The sequence below is a fragment of the Xyrauchen texanus genome, chromosome 32 (genome assembly GCF_025860055.1).
Source record: "Xyrauchen texanus isolate HMW12.3.18 chromosome 32, RBS_HiC_50CHRs, whole genome shotgun sequence".
Classification (NCBI taxonomy): domain Eukaryota; kingdom Metazoa; phylum Chordata; class Actinopteri; order Cypriniformes; family Catostomidae; genus Xyrauchen; species Xyrauchen texanus.
The window spans coordinates 12,981,606-13,001,462 of record NC_068307.1 but is presented as its reverse complement, the minus strand read 5'-3'; the positions used below and the strand labels follow the sequence as shown (position 1 = coordinate 13,001,462).

General features: G+C 38.8%; 1 protein-coding gene across 1 annotated transcript; it reads left to right on the top strand.

Annotated features, from left to right (window-relative positions):
• Nucleotides 1-6,763: 6,763 nt before the first annotated feature.
• LOC127625655 (uncharacterized) lies at nt 6,764-11,702 on the top strand. The gene is made up of 4 exons (XM_052100964.1): nt 6,764-6,890; nt 7,771-8,573; nt 9,241-9,345; nt 9,446-11,702. The coding sequence occupies exons 2-4, from the start codon at nt 7,820-7,822 to the stop codon at nt 11,131-11,133; spliced, it is 2,547 nt and encodes an 848-aa protein (XP_051956924.1). The 5' UTR covers nt 6,764-6,890; nt 7,771-7,819; the 3' UTR covers nt 11,134-11,702.
• Nucleotides 11,703-19,857: the final 8,155 nt, after the last annotated feature.

Sequence of the window (19,857 nt, the reverse complement as noted above, 5' to 3'; positions counted from 1 at the left end):
TATGAATTACTTTTATGTTGCCTTTTTTGCTTTTTGAACCTTCAATGTTCTGGCCACAATTCACTTGCATTGTATGGAACTACAGAGCAAATATATTCTTTTAAAAAATCTTTGTTTGTGTTCAGCAGAAGAAAGAAATTCATACACATCTGGGATAGCATAAAGGGTTATATCCCTTTAAAAGATATATACAACAATATTACAAGCATATTGTTTTTATTTAAATAAATTAGAGAAAACATTTACACATTATTTTGGTCTTTATATAGCATTTCACAAATAGCTTATAATTTTTTTCTTATGGTTGAAAATAGTAACAAGCTGCTATTAAGCAAACCGCTTGCTGGACGTTTCTCTATACCCCCTCCTCTCTTTGAGGGTTTTTGTGTGAGTGTGTTTGACATACATTTAAATAAGATCTTGTTAAATCTATCATGTAGACTTAGTTGTAACAATCACATGGCAAGTTTGAACCAAGTGGCCTACTTCTAAGCCAAGGTTGAACTGGCAAAGCAAGCCACTGTTAAACAGTTAATCACAAACATAGGTATGTTCACAAGACGTTTAAGCAAGCAAGTCCATCCACTCAGCAACCATCCCTGGAACATTCCCAGGCAGCAATTTTCTGTGGATACAAGTGGCATTAAAGCTCCTATCAGCTTGAATGGGAAAAGATGAAAATCTCTACAATGGTTGGTCAAGCTTACAATCAAAGAATATATTTCAAATCAGCATATAAATCTGACAACAATAAAATCTGCTTCTTTAGCTCAGATTACGCAAAAAAAAAAAAAAAAAAGATTTTTCAGGCTTTTCCAGCTAATGCGCATGCGCGTTCTTGAGTCCACTGAAAGGCGATTTATGTATCTAAAAAGTAATTTACCTGTAGGACTTATTATTATACAAGTAGGCCACATATTAAACAGTGGAGCAAGCGTGATATGTAAAAGACAGTATTATTGAATAGAATCTAAAGTTTAAGCACTTAAGTAAATTATATTTCTATATGCAGTATCACTATATACAGTATTATATACAGATATTATACATTTACTGATCAGTGTATATATATATATATACACTCACCTAAAGGATTATTAGGAACACCATACTAATACTGTGTTTGACCCCCTTTCGCCTTCAGAACTGCCTTAATTCTACGTGGCATTGATTCAACAAGGTGCTGAAAGCATTCTTTAGAAATGTTGGCCCATGTTGATAGGATAGCATCTTGCAGTTGATGGAGATTTGTGGGATGCACATCCAGGGCACGAAGCTCCTGTTCCACCACATCCCAAAGATGCTCTATTGGGTTGAGATCTGGTGACTGTGGGGGCCATTTTAGTACAGTGAACTCATTGTCATGTTCAAGAAACCAATTTGAAATGATTCGAGCTTTGTGACATGGTGCATTATCCTGCTGGAAGTAGCCATCAGAGGATGGGTACATGGTGGCCATAAAGTGATGGACATGGTCAGAAACAATGCTCAGGTAGGCCGTGGCATTTAAACGATGCCCAATTGGCACTAAGGGGCCTAAAGTGTGCCAAGAAAACATCCACCACACCATTACACCACCACCACCAGCCTGCACAGTGGTAACAAGGCATGATGGCTCCATGTTCTCATTCTGTTTACGCCAAATTCTGACTCTACCATCTGAATGTCTCAACAGAAATCGAGACTCATCAGACCAGGCAACATTTTTCCAGTCTTCAACTGTCCAATTTTGGTGAGCTCTTGCAAATTGTAGCCTCTTTTTCCTATTTGTAGTGGAGATGAGTGGTACCCGGTGGGGTCTTCTGCTGTTGTAGCCCATCCGCCTCAAGGTTGTGCGTGTTGTGGCTTCACAAATGCTTTGCTGCATACCTCGGTTGTAACGAGTGGTTATTTCAGGCAAAGTTGCTCTTCTATCAGCTTGAATCAGTCGGCCCATTCTCCTCTGATCTCTTTCATCAACAAGGCATTTTCACCCACAGGACTGCCGCATACTGGATGTTTTACCCTTTTCACACCATTCTTTGTAAACCCTAGAAATGGTTGTGCATGAAAATCCCAGTAACTGAGCAGATTGTGAAATACTCAGACCGGCCCGTCTGGCACCAACAACCATGCCACGCTCAAAATTGCTTAAATCACCTTTCTTTCCCATTCTGACATTCAGTTTGGAGTTCAGGAGATTGTCTTGACCAGGACCACACCCCTAAATGCATTGAAGCAACTGCCATGTGATTGGTTGATTAGATAATTGCATTAATGAGAAATTGAACAGGTGTTCCTAACTTATCCACATTGTGATAAGTCACACTGAAGGGAACGCTGGCGCGTTTTGGCTGCCGCTCCTAAACTGTTTCACTATTGTTTGTTTTTATGTTGATGCGGTTTTTCTACCTGCTATTTTTAGTTCTCAACTTGTTGCTATGTCGCGGGACTATTTTACATTTGCTGGATTATTGTTTATATCTGCCTGCGTTTTCTGGAGGACCCTGGATCCCTATCCGAGGAGTTTACCCTGTGGCCTTACTTTGAACTTTCGCTGCCTTGAGACTGTTGCGATCCTGGATCCAAGAAGCATGGCTTTAAGGTACACTGCACACCAGTTGCTGAACTTAAAACAAAACTACTACTTACAAAAAGATGTTTATGCACTCTGTCGAAACGCCGGTCTGCTGAGACGAAGACGGTACATTCATCGGAGTTTTGGCCGTAGATATGACCTCTTTCCTTTTAGCAACATCTGCGTGCCAATGTGTTGGCGTCATGCTAAAAGCGTGTCTCGTACTGGTGCAGTCCTGAGTAATCTATCCTCGTTTGTTCGGTCGGAGTTGCACTCTGTGATGTACCAAAGCCCCGTGAATGTTGGGTTGTTTAATGCACGCTCAGTAAACAATAAAGCACTGCTTTTATCAGACATTATCGCAGAGCGAAAACTGGACCTATTGTTTTTAACTGAAACATGGCATAAACAAAATGACGGTCTCCTCTTCAACCAGATCACTCCTGAGGGGTATGGACTGTTTGATTTACCGCGATCTACTGGTCGAGGTGGTGGAATTATTGTGGTTCATAATCTGCAATCTAACATCAGCGCCGTGAGTGTACCACAGTTCTCATCTTTTGAATGCCTTGTTTTAAATATTTCTGCTCCAAAGGCAATTACCATCGCTACTGTCTATCGACCACCAAAGGCAAATGAAGCTTTTATGACTGACTTTGCTGACTTGTTGTCAATGTTGTGTTACAAATTTGAGAGAATCCTCATTCTAGGGGATTTCAACATATACATTGATGAAAATGACTGTGCGATGGCAAAAGACTTCCTATTTCTATTAGACTGTTTTAATCTTAAACAGTTTATCAGTGGTCCTACACATAACAAAGGTCATACATTAGACCTTGTGATTGCAAACCAAGCAATTATATCACATCAGTGCACAGTTGATATTGGTCTTTCTGATCATCTGGCAATCTTTTTAATATGGAACTGCCTTTTCCTTCTACGTCTTCTTCACATTCTGTTCATTTTCAGTAAATGGAAATCAATTAATCCGGTCAGATTTTGCAGACTCTGTTGTTTCCTGTCTTAGTGGTCCACAGTCATCTCATCTGGAAGATAAGATTTTACATTTGAATGCTGTGCTTGCCTCTAATTTTGATTCTTTTGCTCCCTTGAGGTCACGCAGAGTCTCTTTTTCTCGTTATGCCCCATGGTATAATGATGACCTGCGCTTTAAGAAAAAAGCTTGCCGTAAAATGGAGCGTAAGTGGCGTAACTTCGGGCCTGAATGTATTTTACCAGGCTTGGAAAGATCACTTGGCGGAATATAGATCTGAAATTGAGTCTGCTAGGTCTGTTTATTTTTCCCAGATAATTGATGATAATCTAAGTAATCCAAGACATCTATTTCATACTATAAATAGGCTTCTTACAGCCAATGTTGGCATCTCTCTGCCTGTTTCAAATCAGGTGTGTAATGATTTTCTCAATTTTTTTAGCTCTAAAATTGAAAATGTTTACAAAATGATTCATGCTATACCGGTTTCCTCTTCTATACTACGCTTGCCTTCTTTCTTTGGCACATCCTTTACTATCTTTTCTGAAGTTGACTCTGAGCTGCTTACTAGGGTGGTAACAGGTATGAAAGTTACCAATTGCATACTTGATCCCTCCCTACAAGCCTGTTTAAATCCTGTTTTGATTCATTGTGTCCAGTTGTTCTTGGCATTGTCAATGAATCTTTGTGTTCTGGTGTTGTCCCTGCAGCATTGAAAACTGCTGCTGTAACGCCTGTTCAAGAAGCGTGATGCAGAGTTGGATAACATAAATAACTATCAGCCCTATATCAAATCTTCCTTTTCTGGCAAAAATTTTGGAACGTGTTGTGGCTTTGCAGCTACATAGTCATCTCTCAGTAAATAATCTTTTTGAGCCCCTTCAGTCTGGTTTTCGAAAATTTCATAGTACTGAGACAGCCTTGGTTAAGGTCACCAATGACCTGTTAATAGCCTCAGATTCTGGTTCTCTTTCCATTCTTATCCTTCTCGATCTTAGTGCCGCTTTTGATACTGTTAATCACAATCTTCTACTAAACCGTCTGGAAAATGTCTTTGGTGTTTCTGAGACTGTATTAACCTGGTTTAGATCTTATCTCTCGCATCGTAAACAGTTTGTTTGTATGAATGGTTTTCGGTCTGAGATTGGTTCTGTCCGTCATGGGTGTTCCCCAAGGTTCAATTCTTGGTCCCTTACTTTTTAGCATTTACATCTTTCCACTCGGACTGCTACTAAGATCACTTGGACTTAATTATCACTGTTATGCAGATGACACTCAGATTTATATTCACTCTAAGCCTGGTCAAAATCTGGATGTTCTTTTTTAACACACTGTATTTCTGAGATAAAAACATGGATGTCTCAAAATTTTTTGTGTCTAAATAATGATAAGACTGAGTTCTTGCTTATTGGCACTCCTCATCAGCTTCGTAAGGCTGGTTCACTAATTCTGAACATAGATGGGACTGACTTGGAGGCACAGACTAAGTTAAAAAACTTGGGAGTTATATTTGATTCTAGTCTGTCCTTCGACTCTCATGTGCTGTACATTGTTAAGAACTCTTATTTTCATCTCAGAAATATTGCCAGACTTCAGCTCTATGTTATCCCTCTCTGTGACTGAAAGGCTTATCAATACTTTAGTTTTTTCTCGCATTGACTATTGCAATGCACTTCTTGCTGGAGTTCCAAAACCACACTGAACAAATTACAATGTGTTCAAAATTCTGCTGCTAGGATCTTGACTGGAATCAGAAGAAATGAGCATATTACACCTATTTTAAAGTCTTTGCACTGGCTCCCGGTCAAGTTCGAGTCGATTTTAAAATACTTATGCTCACATATAAGGCACTGCATGGTCTGGCACCGCAGTATTTGTCTGCGCTTTTAACTTTATACACACCCAAGCGTCATTTACGCTCTTCACAAGCTGGTCTATTGGCAGTCCCACAGACTCGGTTGCGTACTGTAGGGGATAGGGCTTTCTCATCCTATGCTCCTAGACTTTGGAATGCACTCCCTTCAAATATTAGAGATGCACAGTCTTTAAGTTATTTCAAATCTTTATTGAAAATGCATTTTTTAGGCTAGCTTTTATTTGACTTTTATTTTATTGTATTTTATCTTGTTTTTTTTTTTTTTTTTTTTCTTTCTGTGATGTATTTTTGTTTTGCTTGTTTTATTATGTAAAGCGCTTGAGAAGCTGCTTTAAAGGCTTATATAAGAATAAAGTTATTATTATTATAATAATCCTTTAGGTGAGTGTATATATATATATATATATATATATATATATATATATATACATATATATATATATACACTGATCAGCCACAACATTAAATCCACCTTGAAAATATTGTGTAGGTCCCCCTGGTGCTGCCAAAGCAGCACCAACCAGCATCTCAGAATATCATTCTGAGATCCTATTCTTCTCACCACAAAGATGTGTTGTTTGAGTATTTCTGTAACTGCTGATCTCCTGGGATTTTCACACACAACAGTATCTAGAATTTACTCCAAATAGTGCCAAAAACAAAAAACATCCTGTGAGCAGCAGTTCTGTGAATAGAAATGCCTTGTTGATGAAAGAGGTCAACAGAGAATGGCCAGACTAGAACGAACTGAGAAAGTCTACGGTAACTCAGATAATCACTCTGTTCAACAGTGGTGAGAAGAATAGCATCTCAGAATGCAGTGCACTGTTTTTGGCGGCACAAGGGACCTACACAATATTAGGCAAGTGGTTTTAATGTTGTGGCTGATTGGTTTATATACAGTATATATATATATATATATATATATATATATATATATATATATATATATATGTTCTTTGTTAAATTAGTCATCAGCATGCTTTGTCATGTTATGAACAGATTGGTACAGTGCAATGCTAATGGTCTTACTGAAATCCTTTATATTTAAGAGATTACTTAAACACGTGATACCAGCAAGAAACAGATGTAGAAAAATGGAGAAGGAAAAATGCTGGATTTGCTGAAGCCTTCAAATAAAATTTTATTTACTCTAATTTAAAATATTTCATTTTAAACTAAAGTTGTACATCTCATGGGGCTTATTAACCTGTTTTATTTGGATTGGGGATAAGGACTCTGCTTAGAGTCAGAAGTTCAGCAGGATATCAACCAGATGGCAAAAAGATTACTGTGCAACGTCAGACGGGCTGGACTGGCATCATGCAGTATATGCAGTAGTTTTAAGAAGACAGCATTCAATGATTACAAAGACACCAGTGATAAACTAGACAACAGAATCACATCTGAAAAACACTCTAAAGAGCTGCAAAATTCAGTTTACTGCTGACAAACTTCAGGTGAGTGCTCAACAATGAGAATTTTGCATGTAAGGAGTTTTCTTTTATTATTTCTGTTGGGGATTAAATTCTAAGAAACCTTTATAGTGCTGTACAAACTAGGTTGTTCACCCACAGTAGGCTGTGAGTTGACAAGGCATACATAACATATAAAGTACTGTGCGTGTGTGTGTGTGTGTGTGTGTGTGTGTGTGTTTGTGTATATATTCAGTCAAGTGTTTCAAAATATATATATACATATATATATATATATATATATATGACTTTAAATATTTCAGTTTTGTTATTATTCTAATTATTATAATAATAATTATTATTATTATGGGATTTAAACCTGGGTCCCTGTAAGCCAACAGCTCTGTCGATATTTCAGTTTTGTATGTTGCTGCCTGTTTACTTTCTATTCATGTCCTGTCTTAAATTTAAGAAATAACTCTTTAACATAGCATGTCAAGCAGAACATCAACTAATAATTAAAAGCTTGCTTGCACATCTAAATCTATTCAATCTATTTCAACATTTATAGATCATTACTTCATCGCTTCTTAGAACTTCTTAGAATTTCACATTCTGTTCGCTCAAGATTGGTACAAAAAAAGTGTTTTTGCAAATGTTTTATGTAAATTTAATTTTAAATCTTAAAATATTTCTTAATTGACTCATAGTGCACTAACTGCAACAACTGTAAGGAGAAATAAAAAGGGTGATAGTGCTAATTATGATTCCAGTTACTCTAGTTTCTGGATTATATTTGCCTTCATATTCCATATGTACAGTATATCCCATAAATATATACTGGTTTTGATTGGGAACACTTTGAAAGGTGTGGCATCCTTATAGTCTCATTAATCCATTTATATCTTGTTCTGTCACTGGTCAGATCCTGGCACCCCTTTTGCCTGACAGCCTTGGGAAAACAACAGAACACAATGGCTTGGCTAATCACTCTAATTTTAGGATTGCGTCTTCTCCAGCAACCTGCCACTGCACTTGGCTCCAACTCAACACAACTCTCAAACAAAAACAGCCTGAGCGCCAAGACAAATAATGATTTACAACAAAATCTTCCTTTGTCTCATCATGCAAGCTGGATTGAGGAAGGAGTTGACAGTGGGTTGTCCAAAGACTTGCTTTTACCCCTTTGGCCACAAAGGCTAACACAGGATATTGTAAATGATGATGATGATGATGATGATGATGAAGAGAAAGATATCATTTTAGCAAACAATAACAGTGCCCTTTTACAAACCACATCCATAATGCCTGTTCAGTTGACTAGAAACACACACACCACTGCTTTGATAAATAACAATGAGAGAATGAACAAAGACCAACCTTTGTTGATGACCACAAAACCAATCATACAGAAGAACACTACAATAAATTCTACTACAGACAATATGTTTTCAGAGACATTTACTTCCAGTGACAAATTCAATCATAGCACATCACTAAATAATGTAGAGGTGAACAACAATGAAGATGTGAAGACATTTCAAGATTCAAAGTATGTCTCATCCACACAGAACTTAAGCTCCATCACAAAGGCTGAAATGTTGGGACACAATGGCACCTTTGTGACGCAGTCCGACTTTATGCAAGAATCCTTTGAAAATCTCAGAGTAGGAGAAGAGCAGTATGTCAGAAACTATGCGCCTGCAACCACACCCCTTTTACAGATTGGTTAGTACAAACATCTTTGAAATGTATACTGTTATACAGAAGTGATACAATAAAGAAAGAAATCATGATTAATGGGTTAGTTCACCCAAAAATGAAAATTCTCACATCATTTACACACCCTCATGCCATCCCAGATGTGTATGACTTTCTTTCTTTTTCTGAAAACAAACAAAGATTTTTAGAAGAATATCTCAGCTTTGTAGGCCCATACAATGCAAGTAAATGGTCAAAAAGGAGATAAAGTCAGCATAAACATAATTCATCAGATTCTAGTAGTTTAATTAATTTCTTTTGAAGTTATATTTGAGTAAGAACTGACCAAAATATAATTCCTTTTTTACTGTACATCTTGACATCAGTCTCCTTAACAACTGTGATTTCAAGCTTGATTACGAGCTTGAAATTATGATTGTTATAGATTGTTTATAGGAGTTATATTTTGTTCTGTTCTCACCAAAAACCAACTGGATCACTTCAGAAGACATTGATTAAACCACTGGAGTTTTATGGATTACTTTTATGCTTCCTTAATCTCCTTTTTGAAACAATCTTTGTTTGTTTTCAGCAGAAGAAAGAAAGTCATACATGTCTTACATGGCATGAGGGTGAATAAATGATAATTCTCATTTTGGGGTTAACTATCACATTATTTATTTCTGAATTTCAGATAAGGGAATTAGTGAAGAGGCTGAAATACCCATGGATTCATCATCCACAACTCCATCTGTTATGCAGGAAAACAGAACCACAAATCAGAAAACAAAAAAGAAAGGTAATCATGAAATAATGGAATTTTATTAGAACTATATCCTTATTTGAGTGTAGACAACTTGTTGAATTTCTAACAAAAATTTTCTCCATTTCAAAAATAGATGATGAAATAACAAAATGGTTTGGCGGTTTGTTTAGACCATTAACCGAAAGTGACCTGTCAAGTGCCTTTGATCCATGCATACTGGGCCCATGTGTGGTTTCCTCAAGTGGTAATGGCACCCGACTACAGTGGGCGGACTTGAAACGGACTCTGACCTTTGCATGGGAGCTCCATGTCTTTGGCTCAGCAATACTTTTCTTGCTGGTAGTGGTAGCTGCAACTTTTGGAGTATTTGGTGGGGCTTATTTGCTTCATCCCTTCTGCGAGGCTTTCACTCTGGCTAATATTCTAATGCTGCTAGCAGGTTTGCTTCGATTTGTACAGTTAATAATTGACCCGTACGGTACCAAAAATGTTCTGACTCGCCCTGCCCTCACTGCATTGTATAATTTACCTGTTCCCTTAATGCTTTGGGCCCAAGTCATCTTGGCACTGCTTGCTCTGAGGAAAGAAAGATTCAGTCTTCTCCCCACACCTCCCCAATGGCTCTCAGTGACTGGGGGACTGGCAGGACTTCATTGTACTTCCCTCCTAATGGCTGACCTTCTATCAAAAACCTTGTCGCCAGCATTGCCTTTAATGCTGCATACGCTTACTATATGCTGGGGTTTACCACTTTGTTTAGGAATCTTTTTCCAGTCTCTAAAGCAACTCTGCTTCTCCCATAGGACCACAGTATCAAGGTGGAGTGCCCCTAAGCACTTAGAAAACAGTGTCAAGCGTGTGCTGTTGTTGTGTGCTGTACTGGGGGTGCTCTCCTGTGCATTACAAATCTATGGCTTCCTCTGGCTGTATGGGTTACTTGGTGACTGGCGCAGATTTGGGTGGGGCTGGTGGCTCGGACAACTCTGGGCACGACTGATGGAATTGGCTTGGAGTTTTTCTCTTCTACTGCTGGGAACTCTGGCGTTCTGGAGGCCACATAGTGGCAACAGGAGAGCAGAGCAAAGTAAGCGGACAGCAAAGAGAGCAGGGCAAGGGAAACTGATGTCACACTGGAAAAGACTGTTGGAGAGGTTTCCAATGGGGATTTGGAGGAGTCCAGATAGAAATTGGGCTGAACTGCTGCCAAATAATTGGGAAGGGCACAAACAGTCTGGGGCAAATACCAGCCATGCAATCATCCAAAACCCAGCAACACCAGTCATGACTGTACACAACAACACTGAAGTTATTGATGGAGGTGTCCTTTATAGCAGCAGTTATGATCGTCATGCCACTTCTCCGTGGACTAGTGGTGTAGAATGGCAAGAACAAGAGTACTTTCTCTCACTAATTGAGTTTGACCTTCATCCCCCCTCTCCTGTCAACATCGGTCACAGCATTGACAGTGCTCACCATCATTCTCACTTGTTTGGGGTAGGTACCCTTTTCACCCCTTCACCACCCTCCTGGACCACAAATGACAGCTCAACAGCACCACTCGGGAGTTACATTTTATCACCCTCCACCTCAACTAACCAAGCCTACAGCTGGGCTTTAGATGCTCGCTCAAGCCCCATCTCCACCCAGCATTTTAGAACTGCAGTACAACAGACTCAGGTTTCAGTGATTGAGCCCCTGTCTTCCTTGACTCCAGAGACTATTAGAAAAGTGTGGGAGAGAGATTCAGAAATCCCAAAAGTCACTGGTGATGATGATGATTGGGCCAGTATTGCAAGCGAAGATGACATCACTAGTTTTTGAACTCTTGAAAAATGTAGCACTGTAGCACTTTCCATCTGCAGAATAGCAGATGAGATTCATGTGCTCTTAAATAGACAGTGTACACACATTGAAAATGTTGTCATCATTTACTCACCTTCATGTTATTCCAAACATTTATGACTCTCTTTCTTCCATGGAATACAAAGGAGACATTATGCATAAAGTTAGCCTCAGTCACCATTTTAGTAAAAATGAATGTTGAACAAGGCTATACTTTCCTTAACATCTCCTTTTATGTTCTATGGAAGAAAGACAAGCCAACAGTACATGTTTGAAACAATGATAGGTAATTAAAGAATTATGTAATTAGCAATTCTCTCTCAGCTTATTTAGAAAGCTGTTTTGAAAACAAAGTTTATTTTTGTAATTCCGTTTGGTGGAACTAGTGGCACAGAGTTTATTTTTTTTAGAGCTTTAAATCTGTTTAAGGTATGTATTTTGAAGCTACCATATTTTTCCAAAATGGAAAATAATAGAGAAGCAAAACTGTTGTAACTCTAAGTAACAATTATAAAACATAAAAGTGGATTAATAAAGAATACACAAGATGTTCTACACATCAATTGTGCAAACTCTCAACTTAATAAGACACAGGTGAAAACAACAAGTTGAATGATGAGCGCAGATTTGATTGGTCAACCAAGCGATTCAAAAGTGAGTACAAATAGCTGTGTGTCTCGGTGAGCTTGTTAATCTCTGCCTTTAGGGTTGTGGTGAAAACTGTTAATTGCATTTTGGTGTTTGCTTGACGAGTAAACTATTTTCAACATGCCTTGAGCAAAGGGAATTTTACTCTTCACAAGAGCTGTGATGATGGTGACATCTTCTTTAAAGCTGGGTCATGAAAATTCTTCAGACATTGGTATTCTTTATAGACCTATCTTGGGGGGGGGGGGTCTCATTTGGCAAACAAATAATTGGCAATGGAGCTCAAGGTACAATGTCTAATAATACTGCGATATCTAAGTTGAGACCAGGAGAAATGTCTGATTGCTATGTTTCTAATGATGAAGGTAAGTTAATTTATTGGATAAAATTGGCCCTATACGTATACAGCTACTCTTAACTAAAAACTTGTTCTTTTAAAAGCATGGCTCTGCCTTACTGAGGTCAAGTTGAAACACCTGGCTCTTTCAGTGCATTGTGGTGATGATGCTGCTGCAAATTCCAGGACAGCGAATGCTATAATTTATGGTCAAACATATAAACTAATCTTGCTCCCCTCTTCACATTTGTTTATTCTTGGTGACTTGCCCTTTTTTCTGAACATTTAATTTCTAATCTGCTCATCTGAAATGTCTGTTAACCCAAATATTAACACTAGTTAAGTAACAAGATGAAAAATAGCTGCAAGCAATGATGAAAGGCCCAAGCACAACTGGTCCATTTCTATCAGGTTGCTTTCGGAAAACATTGCAAGGTGGCAATATTCTAAAGAATTTTGAAGCAATTCATGTAAACGGAGGACTATTTCAAAGTCTGTTAAAAGTGCCACACTTCCTGCTGCCAATTGGTGGTACTATGACCGTGACCTATAATAGCTTCATAAAAGTGATCAGCCCCCCTTACCAAACATACAGCAGAATGTTCATCAAAATCATACAATGCACACAGAAGACATGAGAAACTTCCTGTTTCACATTCTTAGCCATAAATTTGTTTCGCCATGGTGACTCCTTTCAAAATCTAAAAAATCTGTTTGCAATTTAGCATCTGCAATGTCTTGGCAGGACATTGCACAAATTTGGTGCCAGTCACATGAATCTCCTAGGAGGAACATTTAAAAGTTCAGAGCTTGTGATTTTCATCAAATTCAAAATGGCCGATTTCCTGTTGGTCAGAGCAAATGACTATAATTATAAAAGTTGTCTTGCTTGATGAGAACTTAATATTTACCAAGTTTAGTGACTATATGAAAATAGGGGTGCGACAGAGCCCCCCCCCCCCACATGCCCATGTATGAATTTTTGCCAGGACCTAATGGCTCTGTGTGCACAATTTCAAGAGTTCTCATGCATGTTAAGTACCCTAAAAGTACAGAAAATAATAAATATAGCTGCAAGCATCTATAATGGGTCCAAGCACCAGGGCGCCATCACCACCTGGCAGCTCTAGGGAAACAAAGCATGGTGGGTGCATGCATTTGAGAGGGTAAATGTAAGAGGACTATTTCAAAGTCACACAAAGTGTCACACTTCCTGTTGCCAGTTGGTGCCGCTAAGACTGTGACCCACAGTAGCAACATCCATGTGATCAGCCCCCATGAACAAAAAGACAGCACCAATATGATTTAAATCACACAATGCACGCAGAAAACATAAGACACTTCTCCCACTTCAATAATTTATTGCCTTGCAATGGCAACTCTGTTCGATATATCAAATCTGTTTGCAGTTTAGAATCATCAATGGCTTGGCAGAAGGTTGCATAATTTGGTGTCAGTCACATTAATCCCTTAGGAGAGTATACAAAAGTTCAGGGCCTACAAATTTCTAAAAATGCACATTCAAACCAAAATGGCTGACTTCCTGTTGGGTTGAGCTAATTTGAAAGTTGTCCAGCTTAATGAGAACAATGTACGTATCAAGTTTGGTGACCGTTGAAGAAACTGACCCCACTATGTTAGTCAAAAGGTGATGCTACAGGGCTCCCCAGCCACGCCGATGAGTTAACTTTTTCCCAGGCCTATTGGCTGACAACTCTGTGTGTGCAAAATATCACGAAAATTCAAGCATGCCAAGTACCTCAAATACATGAGAATATACATAAAAAGGAATGACATTTAATGTGTTACTATGGCAACACTATTTAAGGTGACAAGAATACCTTCAGAATTTTAAATCTACACTGTCTTGAAAGCAGTGCTTGCTTTTTGAAGCAATTCAGGTAAACATAAAATACATATTTCAAAGTTTGTTAAAAGAGCCACACTCCCGCCAGTTGGTGGTGCTACAACCATGACCCACAATAGCCACATCAATGTGATCAGCCCAGAAGGTCAAACATATGGCTCGATTTTTATGTGAATCACACAATGCACGATGAATATATGAGACACTTCCTGATTCCTTTTAAAAAATATATATATATATTTATCGTGTCACCATGGCAACACCGTTTGATATATAAAAAAATCTGTTCACAATTTAGCATTATCAATGTCTTGGCATGATGTCGCCAACATTTGGTACCTCTAACATATATCCCCTAGGAGGAGGATTTCAAATTCCAGAGCATGCATTTTTTAAACAATCCAAAATGTTCAACTTACTGCTATGTGCAGCTTATGACTGTAAGCGCAAACGTTTTCTGGCTTGATGAGATCTATATATGCACCAATTTTGGTGACTATAGGTGAAAATAGGGGTGCTACAGAGTCCCCCCTTCATACCCTCCCCTGCAACTTTGCCTAGCCCTAATGGCCGATGACTCCGTGTGTGTATGCAACCTTTCAAGAGTTTTCACACGTTAAGTGCCCCAAAAGTACAGAAAACCTTGAAAAGAAGAATCCTTAGAAGAACAATAGGGCCTCCACACGATCGGTGTGGAAGTGGAAGTGCGGTGCTGCACTTCCAATGCTGTGCCCTAATTATCACAAACATTCAATACATCAATGTAATCAAACAAATGAGACTTTACTCATACACTGAGTAGCATAGTGTTAATGGATGTCGAGAACGGATCGATTATCAGGAGTCTATATGAAATGGAATAGATGGAATCAGATGAATAGATGGAATCAGATGGAATAACGTCTGTATTGTCGGAATTGTCTGAGGCCAAAGAGTGCCAGGATATGGTGAAATTCCTAGATGGGCTCCTTCCGAATCTGCTTGACATAACAAGCCATAAGCTGGAAATAGAGCGAGCTCAAAGGGTTCTTTCTCTGAGATCTATCAAGGGAGACGGGCCCGATGAATTCTGCCCACATTTCTGAGCTCATCCGATAAAGATCTAGTGTTACACGAGGCGAGAAGTAAAAGAAGGCTTTCTTGGAAAAACCACAGCATATTCTTGTTCCCAGACTTTGCGAATTCGACGAGAGAAATGTGTTCGATTCAAGGAATGCAAGAAACTTTTTACATAAATTGAAGTTCGCTTTTGCACTGATATTCCCTGCCAAATTGAGAATAGATGCTAAGGATAGCTTTAAAACATTCACATGCCCACAGCAAGCGATGTCCTTCATAAAGTCAATGGAGTGAGCAAGTCATCTTGTGGTACTCTCGATGCAACTGAGTGGGTCGGCTCACTGAACATCCACTTGACTGTTTGAGATCTGGGGATCCCAAAATGTTGAACCAGATTTTCAAACCATCTCAACACTCCACTCTCATATAGGTCCCAGAGTGTAGTAACCCCCCTCCCAATCCACTCTGACCAGCAGGAACGGGACTTACCGATACACAATCTTGGGTTCTACCACATGCTTGAGGCAGCATTTAAATAAATGTCCGACTTAAACATTCTGGACACTTTTGCCCATACAGAGTGTACATACAAAATAACAGGGTGTGACTTAACTTCTCTGATTAGTTTGATAGAGAGGCTTTGCAATGGCGAAATAGGGGCAAGAAATTCCTGTTCAATACCAAACCAGGAAGGTGCTTTCTCAGGTGGAAGAGACCAATGAGCCAAATGTCTGAGACTGACCGCATAGTAATAAAACAAAATCTTGGGTAGGCCATGCCCACCTTTGTCACTCGGCCTACGTAACTTAATGAAATACAATCTGGGACACTTACCATTCCAAATGAAGGACTTCACTTCTATGCTATCAAATTGCTTGAAATAAGAGAGGGGGACATCTACAGGAAGAAATTGTAGTAGGTAGTTACATTTTGGAATAAAATTCATTTTGATAGCATTAACCTTCCCAATCATTGATAGATGTTATGAAGCCCACCTTCCCACATCGCTAGAAAACCTTTTTATTGAGGCGTCAAAATTAACTAACTAAATCAGACAAATTTTCTGGGAATAAAATCCCCAAATACTTAATGCCCTGTTTGGGCCACTGGACGGCACCCGGCTGGAAAGCCATTACTGGACAGTATGCTATCAGAGCCAAAGCTTTGGATTTAGACCAATTTAATTTGTACCCTGAGAACTTCAAAAAAGAATGAATAATTGTGTGGAGACAAGACATTGTGACCCTATTCAGAGTAAAATAATCTGAAATTAATCCATTTGTTTGTACCACTGCTACAGGGTGTCTATAAATTAATTTGATCCAACCAATAAATGTACTCCCGAACCTATACATTGCCAAAATCTTAAAGATAATCCTATTCTATCATATCAAATGCTTTTCAGCATTAAGTGAGATGGCAGCTACTCGCTACCGACCACATGATATTGATGAAACGCCTAATGTTATCAGAAGAGCTACGGCCCTGAATATACCCCACCTGATCTATATGTATAAGAGTTGTCATAACTTAATCAGTTAGACACAATTTGTGACACAATTTACATCTAGCTGCAACTTTTACACTCGCTTGGATCTTTGTCCTTTTTAAAAATCAGACTGATCCAGGCTTGTGTCATGGTTAGTGGAAGATTTCCATTCCTTAATTGTTCCATATAAACTTCTAATAATGGTGGAGCCAATTCTGTAGCATAAGATCTAAAAAATTCAGCGGCAAAAACATCTGGCCCCAGAGCCTTGCCTGTTGGCAAGGCCTTAATTACCTTGTCAAGCTCCTCCAAGGTTATCTCAGAACAAAAATAGTATTATATCTGTATTTCAATCGGGTCAATTCTCTGAGGCCATCAGATGACATTCGCCGCTTCAGCTCTGCCTTGGCACTTTTAATATTCCCTTCCAACTCCACAAGATCACATGCTTTGGATTTTTTGGTGAACGAGGCATACTGGATGATCCGGCCCCTAAGAACTGCCTTAAGTGCCTACCAAGCCACGCCCACAGAGGATACTGAGGACCAGTTGGTCTCCATATAAACATTGATTTCAGTCTTTAACTTTTGTTGGAAATCAGGATTTTGCAAAAGAGATTTAAGTGCCAACTATATGATTTATTTTCTCTATATGTGGCAACATCTCTAAACTCACCTGGTTATGATCTGAGACTAAGATGTTTCAAATTGAGCAGTCCACAACAGATCAAATGAGGGATTTAGATACAAAAAAAAATATCTATTCTAGAATAAATCTTATGAACTGATGAAAAGATTATTATTGTCCCAACCAGATGGGTTCAAAAGTCGCCAGATATATGCAAGACCAAGATTTTTACACATCCTGTGAAGTGTCAGTGTTGCTCCATGTACACGTATGAGAGCCCCCGCAACAACTTTGCCATCAGATTGCTCAAGTCCGGAGCTTCTGCACAAATTTTGTGAGGCAAAATTACATAACAGAAAATACTTTGTAAAACAGACCCTTGCCAACAGGCAGAATAAACACAAAGAACATTTAGCTTCATTCACAGAACTGTCTCAAAGGTGTGTTCTTCCTCAAAAAAAATTGTAAGTGACGTAGGCCGATTAACCAAGGTTGGCTAGGAATCCCAAGATTTTGTTTTATTATAGTGCTTTCGGTCTCTGAGAGAGCCCTTCCCTCGTTTTGTATTGAACAGGAAGTTCTTGCCACTATCTCGCCATTGCAAAGCCTTTCTATTAAACTAACCAGAGAAGTTAAGTTGCACCCCGTTATGTCTCATTTGGATGTGGTATGGACAAAAGTGTCCAGAATATTTAATTCAGACATTTTTAAAAATGTCGCTTCGAGCATATGGCTGAACCCAAAATGATGTATTGATAAATCGCCTTTCTGCTGGTCAGAGTGGATTGTGAGGGATATTAATACGCTCAGTGACCTATATGAGAGTGGAGTGCTGAGATCCTTTGAAAACATTTTGAGATTCCCAGGTCTCAATTCTTTAGATATTTACAACTGCGTCACCTGCTCAATACTATTTTTGGGAGTAGCATACACCCCCCTAAAGTGGCAGACACTCTGGGAGTGGTGATTACTGCCTCTCAAGAGATTATGGGAGAAAGATTTAAACTTCATATTGGAGGAGGGAGTGTGGGCTAGGATTCTAAAAAACATAAAGTCTTCATCTAGAGATGCAAGGGTGCGCCTAATGCAATTTAAGATTTACATTGATTCTATTGGACCACCTCTAGATTGTATAGGCTTGGTCTTAAAGGCACACCTGCCTGCTGGCGAAGACAATCAGAAGATGGGGACACTACCCATGTTTTTTGGTGGTGTGTTAAGATCCAAGAATTTTGTTTAAGGGTTCAGAGATTTGTGTGACATATTGGGCTCTCAAATAAAATTTTGCCCCAGATCCTGTATTTTAGGCTATGGGGTGGTCATGTATTTATTAGCATAAATACATAAGAAAATGGGTTCAAGCCAGTGTTTTGATCGGCAGACAGATTATCCTTGGGGGATGGCGGTGTGTGTGTGTGTGTGTGTGTGTGTGTGTGTGTGTGTGTGTGTGTGTGTGAGCGTGTATTTATCACTTTGTGGGGACCAAATGTCCCCATAAGGATAGTAAAACCCGAAATTTTTGACCTTGTGGGGACATTTTGTCGGTCCCCATGAGGAAAACAGCTTATAAATCATACTAAATTATGTTTTTTGAAAATGTAAAAATGCAGAAAGTTTTCTGTGAGGGTTAGGTTTAGGGGTAGGGTTAGGTTTAGGGGATAGAATATAAAGTTTGTACAGTATAAAATCCATTATGTCTATGGAAAGTCCCCATAAAACATGGAAACACAACATGTGTGTGTGTGTGTGTGTGTGTGTGTGTGTGTGTGTGTGAGCTTTGACCACAGTGATGTTTGTTGGGGGTCAGGGTGGGGTTGGTGATTGGGAGGGAGAAAGGGAATAATGGGGGTTAAAAGTTGATTCTGTACATATGTTTTGATTTTCTGTTTCATTTGTTGGAGTCAATAAAAAGTGGTAATCGGAAAATGGAAGATAATGACAACAAAGCATCTGAATTGATTGTGTGGCAGCTGTGGATACAGTTTTGATTGCAAACTCCAACTTCCTTGATCAGTTCCTTGCACAGGTTTAAGAATTTTTGTTATAGCACATCCTTTGTGCTTAAAAATGACAGTTTGGTGTGCTCATTGTCTTGATGTTCATGCATTCAAACTTTGGATATTGCACTCACAAGACACAGACCAATTTGGTATATTGGGCCACACTGAAAAATGTATTGGCTCGTATCTGCCAAATCAAATAAATTTTCATAAATTTATGTTAAGAGCGTTTCTAGATGATATATACACACAATTTGTGACACAATTTACATCTAGCTGCAACTTTTACACTCGCTTGGATCTTTGTCCTTTTTAAAAATCAGACTGATCCAGGCTTGTGTCATGGTTGGTGGAAGATTTCCATTCCTTAATGATTCCATATAAACTTCTAACAAATGTGGAGCCAATTCTGTAGCATAAGATCTAAAAAATTGGTCAACCTGTATGGGTTATTGTGAAAACTGTGAATTGCATTTTGGTGTTTGCTTGAGTAGTGAAACTTTCACCATGTCTTGGGCAAAGGGAATTTTACTCTTCATAATGTCTGTGATGGTGACCTCTTTAAAGCTGGGTTAGGGTTCTTCAAAAATGGGTGTTTCTTAGAGACCCATCTTGGACAAAGATATTTAAAAGATAATCCTATTTGGTAAACTAATAATTGGCAATTTTGCTCAAG